Genomic DNA, 14,776 nt, shown 5'->3' on the forward strand with positions numbered 1-14,776 from the left:
TCAATAGTCAACTCAAAGAATGTCGCTGTAAACCTAAACTCTATGCTGTGCCATACTCCATCGCTAATGTAATATTTGGATGCAAATTCAATCATTCCATTTCCCTTGTCCATTAGGATGTTCACCCGACCTCCATTAAGTTCCAATGCGATGAAGTCAGAACTGAGAGGTGCACCAGAGCCGTACAGTAAAATCCCACTCTTGGCAACAGTCTTGAACACGCATTCAAAGGAGCCAGACTCTACAGAACTCCACTTTTCCAGGGCAATATAGGATGTGTCACTTAAAAAAGACACAGGGTCTTCTGACGTCACGAAGAATTCCCTGCTGCAACCAGATGTGACGCCTGAAACTATCCTTTCCTCGCTCGACACAAGGGAGCTAAGCAAATTATAGCCGTTGAACGTTGCATCAGAAATACATCCTCTGAAAGGCTGTGACGAACTGAGGTAGCGTGAGTGGTGTGTCCCGTCCCCGCCCACATAAAAGCCATTGTGGATGTTCAGTTCGTAGAACCCCACCGGCGTGTTCACTGTTGATGTGTACGTTTGGTCCACGATCAACGACACCTTCTCGGCCTGCCGTTTCACCTTGACCTCGTGCCACTCTAGGTCGTTGACCCTAATGCCAGGTCTGGACTCCTGAAGCACCTCCCCTCCTCCCAGATCTATCCTGATCCTGACCCTCCCGGCGTTCAGCTCCACAATGAGATAGTCGGTTTTCCCCTCGGCCAGCAGGACCAGGCCGTTCCTCTGGCTGGTGCGGAAGCGGAGGTAGCAGTCTGTCTGGCTGTTGGCATCATCAATCTTCACGTGGATGTGGTCAGCACCGTAGAAAGAGGCTGTGATGAAAAAAGACATGCAAAGAATTAGACATGATAATGGCTTTTATTTGGCTTTACAGACCTAGCAGGGATCCCCAATTGGGCTCTGAATTTCTCTGACATTCACATTTTATATAACACAAACATTACTGAGACATTTATAATTGGAAGATTGAATGATGTGACAAACTAAAACATAAGGTCCACCTGGCAAATGTGACTACTTTTTGCTAGTCCCTTCAGGTGGTGTCTCACTGCACTTGGGGCACCTGTGCGGTACTGCGGGGTTTGTTCACTGCAGCACTGTTGTGTTATTTTGGACATTTTTTTTACAAATGCATTGCTGCACTGGTGCCCCAAGTGCAGTGAGATACCACCTTTAGATAACTTTTCCCATTCCCATTTTCCACATGTAATAACCCTGCCTTATATAATGACAATGACAATGACAATGATCTTTATTTGCATGACCTTGCCCATATGGGCTAAATGCAGTACCGTTACATAAAACTTTGCTGTAAAGAATCTTTACAGTGGCATTGGGAGAGACAAAACAACTAAGGCTATGCTACACTATAAGTACATCTATCGTTTACAAAATAGTCAAATATGTAATGCTATACTATTCTACAATTTACATGTCTCTTTTCTCTTCTTGAAACAAGTGTATATGAATTCACAGAGTTTTTGCAGTACAATGTTGTCAGATGATTTCATTATGTATACAAAAAGCTCATCTTTTACTAACTGTTTAGCTCGTGTATCAAAATTCAGGGCATTAATAAAAGAATTACGTATATCACTATATAACTCACACTCCAATACAAAATGAACTTCATTTTCAATATCTTTGGCGTTACAATAGTGACTACCTGTCCGCACACATGACGACTAGATTTCCTCAGTCCCTCAAGTGTTCTTCTTGGGCAGTTTTGACTGTTCAGATGTTCACAGTTTAATATGTATCACAGGTTATGAACAGTTGTGCCATGTACACCCCAAGGCAAGGCAAATATTTTTCTTCAAGAAATTCTTGACTCTTTCACAACACTTTGAGAGCTGATATGCAAATTACCAAGACCAAAACCTTCACACACAGCAAAAGACAATCTACTGTCCAAGAATATGGATCATGGTTTTATCTGTAATAAAGGAAGTTCCCTGTACAAAGTCCCAAGGTGACCAAAGGTCATCTTCCCCCAGGTGTGGGAGGAAGGAATTCAATCATTCACCCATTATAAGATCACCAAGATTGGTCAAGGAAGTGCCAAGGAAATCACTCAGCAAGAAATATCTTTCAAAACCCTTAATTGGGCAGTAAACCCCAAGGACAGGTTCAGCTTTACAAAGACCAGCTGCTTAAGTCCAGAGGAAGCCATTGCCAACATAAATCAGCTGCAACCAGCTACAACAGGACCCGATTGTTACAATACAAAACACAGGCACTTACAATAAGCAAAGTTCTCCTTAGCTTTTCTGTACAAATGTTTTGTGGTGATTTTAAGTTGGCAGCTAAGATGTCATTGTTAGTCATCATGAACATTTCTTTAAATAAAAAAAACTGCAAACAATTCCTCTTTTACAGTAAAGGTATAATTTGATTTTTATCCATGGTGATGGTTTGATGGTAGGTGCCCAGAGTCCTGGCGCAGGATACAAAATTTAAATGTATGATATTGTAGAAATGGTTGAAATTTGGGACAGCTCTGGAATGAATCACCTGGACTGAGATGTCTATAGCCTACAAATGATTATTAATTGCTGTTCTGGACTCAGGCCATCAAAGTATTTCTTGGAGGAATCTTAACTACCGGGTATCATATATGGGACAGAGTGGGACATATATAGTGGTATGACTAATGAGGCCCAACAGGCAATACCAGGCTGTTGCAGAGAAAATGTAACCATGTCAGCAACACATGCCCCTATGTTATAAAATCAATTAACAATAATTCAGCAAGGAAACCCATGATTCAGGACATAAATTTGACCTTGAACAGGGTCCAAGGTTAAACCTGAAACTCATTTATCCTCTTCTTAATGATGTGCAGGTATGGAGAGCACCATCCAATCTGTCTGGGTCACAGATGATAAATGATCTATCTTGTATATACTTTACTGCATCCTGTCAGTAATTGCTAACAACTGAAAGATAGATGTATTGGGTCGAAAAAGTGCACTAAAAGCAATTCATTTGCTACCTAATCAGTTTGTATGCCACCTAAACAAGACAATTTTATTGCCATCAAAAACTAAAACATTTATGTCATATTTGTTTGATATACCCTTCATAATGGAGCAATGCACCATTATTGTAAGTCTGTGTAATCTATGTAATCTCAAGGGATGTTTCATAAGACTGTCTTTTATATAATATTGGAAAAAGCATTTTCAACCTATCAAGTTACCTCATACATGTATATTCATTGGTTATGCTAGTAAGCTTATCACAAGAATGTACAAGTGCCTGACATGATAACAGGTAGCCTTAACAAATGTGAAAGTAAAAGAAAGTGATCTCAAACCAAAGTTTAACTCAAGGAACTTAATGCTATTCTTCCACTGGTTATGACAGGGAAGACAGAAGTTTTGTCCATGAACTATAATTATTATAGGATAATACAATGTACAGGTTAATTGGGGTACTGGGGAAATTCGGCTAACTCTTTTGGTTGGACCAGTACAATATGACAGTGGACCACAGCTGCAACCCTTTCACGAATGTATGCTCATTGTGACTGCAGAATTATATACCTGGCTGATTCACAAAGTCTTGTTAGGTGGTGAAGGGGTTTGGCTGGACTTGAAGGAGTAGTATCAGGGGTAACATAGGGGAGATTCCTGTATATGCCTTTAAGTTTGCAGTTATTTCATTTCTGAAGAGAAAATGAAGTGCTCATGGTGGCTTTAAGTTTGTGATAACACTTAAGTCACATACTGTACAGTAATGGAAACATTAGTGGTTTTAAGTTTGCTGAAAAGAAAACTGCAAAATTTCAAGAATTACAGTAATATGGCACTGAGTACTCAGATAAGTTAAAATCACAAAGATCATATGGTCGAACTTGAACTTATGCTTAGAAGTACTAATCATCAAGTGAGCTAAGTTAACCAACCGACTGACCAACCGACTGACAAACCAACCAACCTACCAACTAAACGTACTTCAGTGAAAGTATAATAAGCTTATAGGTGAAATGGTGAATACATAACCCTTTCTGTCTGCAGCTGCATTGTAAACATGTATGTCATCGAGCTCTGTGAAAACAGAGAATGACAGACGCAGGTGTACTTTTCCAAAACGTAATTTTGGGAATCAAGGAGCACACGTGTAATACATCCCCTCCTATCACTTTGCTATAAACAGAAGCACCAGGACATTCTCCTGTGCCAGAAGAAGCATTGATCTTGGAATGTTATAAGACATTCTGGACTTGTGCCAACACCCCTCATGCTGGACAGGTCTTTCCATTTGTGTTAGGATGCTCATGCCATACGTAAGTGGCCTCTGTCAACTATAGTATTTGTGCATGCCACATCATCATTAGCTTTTACTTTCAGCAGCTGATATTAATGAAGGTTTCATGAAAGACATTAGTCTTCAAGCTGCAACAAAGCTTCTTATAGAAAGGGAAATGGAAGGTCCTCACCCAAATGCCATCATGGTTGACCTTTCGTCTCAGGTAAAGGTTACTGGAGGAAGAACTAGAGCACAGAGGGTCTCCAAGAACAACTATCCATATCTAATCTGAGTTTAAAACTCTCATTCCAGCATCAGTAAATAATTTCATCATGTTGGTAGATTTATGGAATCAATTGATTGAAATCAATCTCATTCTATCAGCCAATAATTCACTCTCTCTCTCTCTCTCTCTACATGTATTTCTAATTTTTTTCCCCACAGTTATTTTCAGGTGCCAAACATGTTCCATTATCACTGTAAATAACTACCGGTACACAGGGTCCCCTAGTCTATAGTGAAAAAATACATTGATTTTGTGATCCTACTGTCTATATATATACAATTTGCATGGCTAAGTTGTCACAATCAGGGGGAAGTTCTGCCCTATAAGCAATTTGCATACATTACAGAACTTCATTGTACATACATGTAGTGTACATGCTGAAAGTAATACAAAAGGGTAAGTTATCAATGAATGAATGAATGAATGATCAATAACATATAATAAAAACAGAGTTAGTTATCTTGGTCACAAAATTTGGGCAGGCCAGGCTGATGCATTGCCTTTACACCACAACCGAGTCCACATGCAGGTCTGTAATATAGTACATGTCTATACAATCATGAATAGAAAGTATCTACCAATTTCAAATCAATTCAATGGTTGAAGGTTAAAAGAAATTTCTGGTTGCCACATAGGATTGCCATTATTGGCTTTGCATGAAAGAGGTCTTGATAGCTTTTCATGCACAACAGATGACAGGATAAATGGATGATATTGGCTCCTCAGTTGATTATGATATTAATTGTACTATGCTATAATTTGCTGAAGCTATAATTTACTGTTGTGGTGTTTAGACACACCCAATGATACATTACCCACTATCCTAGCCACAGTAAAACTGGTATTTGCGGCAATGATCAAATAAATCAGTGGTGAACTTTATTTTGAGAAGCAAACCTAAGCTGCCACATGGCTCCTCCATAAATTGCTCGCCATAAACAGGTTTAGTGCCCTGACTGACTACAGCTTTTATTTCTGATGCCTAAGATCAAAAAACAATTTGCATTCAAGAACGAGCCAAGGCTGTAAGCTCCACCTTCAGGACAGACCTAGAGGTACCAGCAGTGTCCAGGTACCCAGCTCAACGGTTTACCATATGTATCCTCTGTCTGGCTGTGGTAGTGTACAATATGGATATTATATGTTGGTGATGAGATTTTTATTTTGGCTAAGGCCACGTTGATTTGATTATATGGATGACATCCGCGCTCGCACCAATTTTCGGCCATTTCCAAAAAAAAAAAAAGTTTTTGACCACACAATAAATTGTGCAAAGCAGCTGTAAAATGAGCAAAAATATTCCGTAGATTGAAAAAAAAAGTATCAGAAAACAGATAACTAATGCCATATATAGAATGCCAAAATGAATCTAAAGTTAAAGAATAAGATGTGAAAGGACGGAAAGAAAAAAAATCTATTGTTGGTTGGGGGAGGTACCAGTACAGAAAATTCAGGTCCAGAGGATCATGGTATACCATACTATGTGTGTTTAGTCCTATGTTCAACCTTCCTGGCCACTTTGATTTCATACTGAAGGCAACTTATTTTTTTGGCCAAACTTTTTTTTTATTCGCTCGCTCGCATCAGTTTTGGAGTTCCCGGAGGATGTCATCCATATAATCAAACCAACATGGCCTAACTTTGGCTAACTGATATTTATTGCACTAAATGATAAATACCAAATAATAAATTTCCCAAACATAAAGATTTCCATATTTTATTGCCAATCCAAATCACTTAAACATGAATGCAGATATATCAAAATAATAGAGGAATTTATGGTACTGCAATTCTGAGATTTTTGTACTTGTGGTCACCATGAAGTTACCAGCAGCATTTCCATTACTACATACAGTATGTAATTATAGGGATACTGCAAACATAAATCACTGTGAACAGTCCATTCTCTTCTTACCACGAAATTTAATCAACAGCATCTTCAACTTTTTAAGGCATTTACAGTATATTCAACATCTAATCCCTTACTAAGCCACATACAGTGTTGTACATCTCTGTTTGAATATCTGTATGTGGCATATCTAGCTCTTTCTGCCTGTTGTGAATTACTGTTAAATCCCCATTCATCCTAAAATTTCCAGATGTCTCCTATAATTTTTTGCACAATGTCATTCTACGTCACTCTATATACTGTGCTGTTACGGAATTGTATTGACTGTCAACACATTCGACTGAGATAAATTTTTCAAGTCACTTCCTTCAATATCTGCAATTTTATCGGCCAATGACTTCTCTAAGCTGCCATTACTAAGCCCCTGTCCTTCCTAATATCAAATCACAGCTTTTACAGTGGACTGTGCAAGAGAATTACTACCTTCAAAGCTGTAACAGAAACAGGCACACTGACACAAGATCAATATGTTCACTTGATAGATAACTATCCAGCTTTGGTTGCTAATGGGCCAAAGAGATAACTGGAGGTTATGGGGGTAGCTACAGGGCCTACACCTCCTCCAATTTCATCAGAACTTATAGTCTGAGTCCTCTCATAAAAGTTATGACATGGTTATGGCATTCGATAAACACTAGCATTAAATATACTCTGATAATCACATTACAGCACGGTGCCCACACTGCCTTGTAAACTGTTAGGTTTGCATTGATTCAACAGTTTTACCCACCATGAAGTTTTATGGCATAAGTCTTGAACAAAATGGGCTTTTAAAACCCAACCATGCCTAACGTTTGCAGTAACTAGGCTTTACAACATCTCTGCAATACCATGGCTGCTTGGGGGAAGGCGACTGCAAGGTCGAATGTAGGGCATCCAACATCGTAGTGCAGTGGTGGTGCGACATGGCAAAGTATGCAGTAAAACATCAGATTGGCAGGAATTAGGAACGAACGAAACATCAAGAATAAGTGTCTGAATATGTCAAACTTCTATGAAAGTTTCTCTATCATAAAAGTGTAGTTCATTGATTATGCATATAATCAATTCTCTGATTGTTATGTGTTTTGATGTTGTTATAATGTTGTGATAACTGAAAGTGAAATGAAAGGTTGGATTTTAAAAAAATGTTCATTTGAATCTATTACAATTCTAAAGGGGACAAAACAGATTTACAATCAGCTTTAAAAAGTTGCACAACATGTGTCCACTGATCCCTTCCTGTCAACATTAATTCAATGGGACTAGTTTCCATTGACCCCATGACCTGTCATCTGTAGAAAATATTGATAAATCACTATTTCTACCCACTCTGAACTCTAATTCCTGTCATTTCCAGGACTACCATAAACATCCTGTTATACTGTGCATGTATAGAAATAGCTGCAGAAACAATAAATGTGGCAATGAAAACTATTGCCAGGGCAACAGTTTTATTTGTTTATAAGTATTAATGTTTGTTGTGGTTTTCAGGTGTGTTGTAGTTGTGTTCTATCATTTTGCCTGGCTGTGTATATGAAGATTGTTTTACGTGAAGATGTTTGTAGGGAATTGCTGTTAACAAGAAAGGCGATCTCTTGTGATGAGTGACCTATTATAAGTGTTTCTCATTGATCATACAAATGAGGTCCCAATTTGCATAATATATCAGTTGATCATCTCCTTTATCTAAATAACAATGTGTTCAAAGTATGAAAGTCTTTGCAAAGAAAGCTATTGTGGCATTTTCTAATAAATTATGTAAATGAGACCCTAATTTGCATGCCTTACTTCTGTATGTTCAACTTAATGCACATGTTGCTGCCTAATTCAAAGTCACAAGAATGGAATTTTTGTCATTTGACACTATAACAATTTCTCGTTGATTATGTAAATTAGGTAACAATTTGCATAATTGATGTCTATCGATATTTCTCTCTTTTCTAGTTACATACATGATGTATGTCATGTTTAACAGTCTAAGTGTCCTACATGTAGTATAATGAAATTACTATCATGTGGCTTAATAAACTGTGCTCATTGATTATGCAAATTACCCCCTGGTTTGCATTAAAAGTTCTTCTTTATGGAAGGCATCTCTGAAGTTATCTACATATCAAATATCATGATGATCCATCAACCCCTTCCCTAGTTATTTCCTTCAAATGTGGTGCAATTACGCATGCACGGACGAATTGCTGTAGAATTTCGGGAATTTTTGCCAATCAGATATATACTTAACAGTTAGCCTTATATTTCTCTCTTTTTAAGTTACATGTGGCATTTTTTTCGTATTGTAACATGACATGCAGTGTATTTTTTTAATTATGCAAATTAGCCCGATTAGCATTTAATTATGTAAGGCATCTCTGGAGCTATCTACATTTCAAATATTATGAAGATCCGTCAACTCATTCCCAAGTTATTCCCCTCTAAAGGGATGATGCAACTACGCAAGCATGGAAAAATTCCTGACATGCCTGTGGGATTTTGTGAATTCTTGTCAAACAGACGCACACTATACTATTACAGTATTAGGCTAGCCCCTGAGGCATCGCCAAAAACAGACAAACCAACAACAACACCTCCATACACATAAGAGGCAAGAGATTAGGCTCCACAATTTAATGGGAATAAAATTGAACAGAATCAGATATCAATTTACATGTAATTTCCATATACTTATTCAAACAAGACATAAAGCTACCCACAAAGAAGCTTCTAACATAAATCCTATGTTTTGATTGATTGCTCCAATATCTTTGAATTCAGCATCCTACCTTGGAGATGTTGCTAATAGCTTAAGCCCCGGTCACAAAGCGCGTACGATTCCTTGCGATTCCTTCCGATGCACAGGATAATCGCAGTGCGACGTAAGTCGGAAGAAAATCGGAAGCAATGGTTTAAGTATATAAAGCCGTGGTCACAAAGCGCGTAGTGGATCGTACGATGAGGTCATAAGAGCGTGCCTGTGTCAATCGCAGTGAATCATAGTAAATCGGGGAGCGTCGTATGGCGAAAAATAGAGCTGAAATGGATTTTGAACATGTTCAAAATTTCGCTATCGTCGTAAGGTTTTATTTGCCCCCATAGCAGAGTTCATTACGGCAATTTTTGTCTACTGATGAGGTTATAGATTTATGATTTTTTAGTATGTTGTGATGGTTTCAGTTTTACCTGATATTGTCGATATTGACGAAAAGGGGAAATATATCAGTCGCAACTGCCACAATCGCAACCAGAGAACAGCGCGTCACGCACAGGTGATGCAGACAATTGTTTGATCGCTTCATGCACGTGAGTTTATAATTAGATCAAATCTCAGCTCTCGTCGGTCTTGGGTCAGTTTACCATAATCGTAATAACCATGGGGACAACTCGAACATAAAGGCAGGCTCTATGAGTCGGAAATATATATGATATAATGCTTATCATTTGATTATTGTATGATGGCATCTTTTTGTTGATAGCATATCATGATACGATCTTCGAAAGAGCCTGACACGTACAGCCGGCAAGCAGGCCGGGATAACCATACCAGTACTCACGCTTGATTTGAACTTTTGCTTGTAATACTCTTGTTGTCATGGTCTTTTTTAATTTATTTTTACAGTTAAAGATATTATAGGAAGGTATTTAACAGCTACGTCCACATGTTTGTTGGTTACAGAAGCACAAAAGCGGTCAGACGGCTATACAGAAGAGACACAAGTGAAAAATCGTGCGACGCTGGGAAAATTTTGAACACCATCCGATGCGTTGCGATGGCTTGCGATGCTTACGATTTTCTTGCGATGTACTGTGCTCATCGTACGATATGCGGAATAGTCCATCGCAAGGAATCGTACGCGCTTTGTGACCGGGGCTTTAAGTATTACTACTGTACATGGATGTAAAAAGTCAATATGACACATAAATCTTTTGTGGGTTGACTGCAGGTCTAGAAGATTTCTAGGACACAAAAAAATTAATAAAAGCTATACAGTCAGTTTCAGAGCGGTAGTGATAAATGATTCGGGTTATGAGTTCACCAAATCTTAAAGAGCATTGGGTTCCACAAGGTCAAGTTTGCAGAGATAACATTACACATGCCAACGGCAATTGAATATTGATTGTACAAGGTCACAGCCAACAAGGCATGTCCCACCATGAAAGCTAAACACTGCTCTTTATGCAGTACTTCATGATCAAGAGACACATTTGGATTATTGAAAAAATTGTAAAACGTCAACTCTCATAATTCTACTGAGTACCCTAAGGGTAAGACCACCGCATTAAAAAAAAGGTGAACTTAAAGAGGTCTACCAATGCTGCACCTGGAATCTCCAAGGTGTGCACCCTTCAAACATCATTGAAAATGCTCTATAACACAGTTTGTTAAATGCATCAATCTTATGTTATGGTACCTTTCCGAACTCCCAATTGTCAAAAACATTGATGCTGCAATGAGGACTAGTACTAGTGTCTCTATCAGTGTCACTAACATCCTTATCGAAATCACCATATGATTAAATGGGTCAGGTGCTGCAAGTACTTTCCTTTGATTATACATCCATCCTCTACTGTAATGCAATAATGCATTCACCCCCATAGCCTCTTTTAAATGACCAAAACATATTTTACCCTAGGACAATCTCATTCTGGACTAGCCGACAAAAATAATCACCTGCCCTCAGCAAGACATGATAAATTGGTGGTCATTACTAAATGATGTAAGACACATTAACTGATAGGTATCTTTCAGTGCCACAGTGTATTTTTTAAGTTACAGATAAGTTACAATAATTTTTAAGTTATAGATAATGCCCATAAGGTCATCATTTCAGTCTTCAGTTATAAGACATGTTAAAATGACAGATATGGAAAATGGATTGAAACTCCAACCTCTTGGTCCAGGTACAGTGTTGCTGACCACTGTTGCTGACATGCTGCATTCATTCAACCATTTCAACTCTTTTGAAGTAACTGCAAAGAATATGTTCAGTTAAGTTTATAACAAGATTTATTAGAGCTGCCAGTTCTCCCTCCCAGTTGTGCATTTGTAAGCTGCACATGGAAGATTTAGGATTCTTAATTATCAAACCCCTTGCATGATGCATAACGGTCTTTAATTTTTGGCAGGGCTCCATTCAAACATGGTGCCAAAGGAAGTCTGAATTGTCAACCCATGGCTGTTCTTCAGTATTCTACTATCATATCCTGTTGAAAGGCCTGGCACTTTAACTAGGACAGCAACATTCTTAATCAACAAATTTATATACTTGAATATCTATTCATTTAAGTGAAAAATCATATCTTCTGGGACACACAATACTCTCCGTGTGAACAAATACTATGGTCTATGCACTCCAACATCCTTACCCCCCCCCCCCCCCAACAATTCTTCTTGAACTATGCAGAAGTTGGTGATTACAGCTGGAAGAAGTTAGGTCTTTGTTCTTGTGCTAAGTATGTGCAACTTTAAAGTCATAAAGAGTACTTTTGATTGAATGTCTGTAAGCATCTTAAATGTGGACAATGACGCCTGGCAGAAATGCAGCCATTACAAGCATAACCAGTTCTCCTGCCAGTTTAAATCTTTAGCCTGGGTGTATTATTCATAGCTTCCCCCAGGCATCTGTGCATGAAGGTATATTACCCTGCCCAATTTGTTCATACTCCAGCAGGTCTGAAAGGCTTACTGTGGAGCCTGTAATACCCAACTCCTCTCAAACCTGGCAGTTATTGCCCTGGAATAAAAGGCTTAGTAAATCTTCAGCTTTCAGACCTTTGGATCTTACCTCCGCAGAAAGGAATCACTCAAGCACTCACAAACATGCTTAACAAATAGGGTGTCAGACTCATCCACAATTACATTGTATTGTTTAAAGATTTATCACAGTGACTTTGCAAATAGTCAGTAAATTAGTGGACTATGCTGTCCATGAAAGAGAGTTGTTGGCTGTTAGAATTTTTAAGACACATGATGACTCATGAATAGTTCACTTATGAGATGGTCCCTGAGATGCTGAGCGGTCCAATTGCAATTTTGCTGCATGAGATGAAGTCTTCTCAGGTACGGTGAAGTAGTGTGCAGAAGAGTTTCTGCTTCAAGGGCCAAAGACCTTCAGGGTTATTCTCTTACTGACTTCATATAGAGGAGATGGAATACTTCATAACAGACCAATCTCTAAGCCCAATTGCCCCCAAAGTAGCCATTGATGCCTGAATAAATGATAAGGAATTTGCAGATTTTCTGGAATGATCAATTCACAAACTGACAAAGATACCATGATATTACATTTTAGATTTAAGCCACTTGAAGCATAAGATCAGTTAGACCACGAATATATTTTGTCATATCTTGGCTCTAGTGCTAGCTTGAGCTGTTGATTTTCACATAGTGCTCCAGGGCTACAGCATAATGACAATATATCTTAAGGCCCAAAAGCCTAATGGAACACTAAAAAAAAACAGACAGAAAGTATGGCTCAATTTTGCAGACTTTCATCTGAAAAACTCTGAATAACATCATGTTATTTTGTAATATAGAATTCAACATTGATGTTATGACATAAAATCATTTCTTTGTATTGCCAGAGATGACCAGGCTATACTTTGGTGAAAAGAGATCAAAATGAAGAAAAATGATACACTAAAGGGTATTCTTAAGCCCTGGGTTATAAGATTGTGCGGCAAACTTGGGTAGTTTATTTCTAGTTGAACTTTCAGTATACTGCAAGAAGGTATTGACATTGCTCAATATTGGTATTGATTCAATAATTTCATTATTAAGAGCTTAATGCTTTCTGAAGGAAACTAAAATTATTCCAATAACTGTCCACTTGATCTCAATGCATTCATGCATGTCATCACATTCTGCAATCAGCCACTACAAACAATAGGTCTTCATACAAGTGGACTTTGCATTTTCAATTATGATATATAGCATAAGCTACTTTTTGAAAATACATTTGATTTCCTATGCTATGACAAGGTAATACTTAAACCACATGCAGGGTGATGTATGTAATGCCTTACAAACCTGTGGACTCAAATAAATAGCTAAATTCTGAACATGTTGTTTTCTTTGTCCTTGGTGCTGAATCATATGCATCACAATCACGGCATTGCTGAAGGTGGTCAATGTGCCAGATACCTGATATTTTACCTGATTTTTCTCCTGCTAGGGTAGCTGTTTGATATCATCACTGCATTACTTTTGCAGCAGGATGATTAACCATTAACCATTTTTATAGTTAAACCCTTTACACTGAGCTGTCTGTTCTAATGGATATAGCCTCTGGTGTAATAACTAAAAGCTTTTGGAGCCCATGTTAGGGTAACTGACTTACAGTATTCCTCATACTTACTCCATTTATTGGTTTAGGCAGAGGAAAATGTTACTTGATGAAGTACAAATATTTAGTACATCCAGATCAAAATTTGATCAAATGTGATCGGATCATGCCTTCATACATTATGTCTTTGATTTTGCAACTGAATGCAACTACCATGTTAAGTATCCACAAATGTACTACTAATATTGCTGCAGACCCTTTATTTCCCAACAGGCCTGACCCAACAATGAGATTTTTATTGTATACATAACATACAGCAGTTTGTAATAAATGACCAATGACAAATACTAATATAACTGTTATTCTTAATATGATCTCTGAAATAATATATGATGGATATTGAGACCAAGACAATTTAATGAAGGGTGAGCATTTGATATAGTCCCTGATTTACTCAGATATTACATTGTAATGAACAAATAGTATTTCTCATGGCAGATAATGTTACATGCATGATTTTAATCATACTGCAATACCATTATACAATTACTATTAGGACAACCTTGTGTCTTTTACTACATGAGTATGATTATAACTTGTAACTGCAGGAATATTTGCCATAAAACAATTATAGATCATCAAGACCTGTACATCATCAGATAAGATACAAGCTCTCAGAGGAATAACTACCATGAACGATCACTGCCATATCTTTAGTTCACCTCCCAAATCAGCTGCCTTAGCTGATAGCATTAAAAAAGCAATACCACTGAAATATATAAACGACTGTATTCACTAGAGATACACTCCTGCTAGGAAAGCATTCTTGTATCAGCGAAAAGAAAGAAGTGAAAAAGAGTAAAGAGCTATAGTAAAGAACATAAAATATTCTTTTGTTTTGTCTCACTACCAGGGTTGTAGCCAGCACCCGTCCTTCAGTCCTTTGAAGGAATTTTGCAGCTGGGGACTGAAAAAAAATTTGCCCATTCCGTCCTCTGTAATGGACAAAAGCAATATGTAAAGTCAGAAAGATATTAAA

General features: G+C 37.9%; 1 protein-coding gene across 1 annotated transcript in view; it reads right to left on the reverse strand.

Moving 5' to 3' along the window:
* LOC118409821 (chondroitin sulfate proteoglycan 4-like) overlaps nt 1-14,776 on the reverse strand; it is a gene marked incomplete in the record, with an annotated part of 145,979 nt that overhangs the window by 44,214 nt on the left and 86,989 nt on the right. Inside the window, 1 exon segment of the mRNA XM_035811159.1 lies at nt 1-841. Within this exon segment, the coding sequence (XP_035667052.1) occupies nt 1-841 (841 nt within the window).

The sequence above is a fragment of the Branchiostoma floridae genome, chromosome 2, assembly GCF_000003815.2.
Source record: "Branchiostoma floridae strain S238N-H82 chromosome 2, Bfl_VNyyK, whole genome shotgun sequence".
NCBI lineage: Eukaryota > Metazoa > Chordata > Leptocardii > Amphioxiformes > Branchiostomatidae > Branchiostoma > Branchiostoma floridae.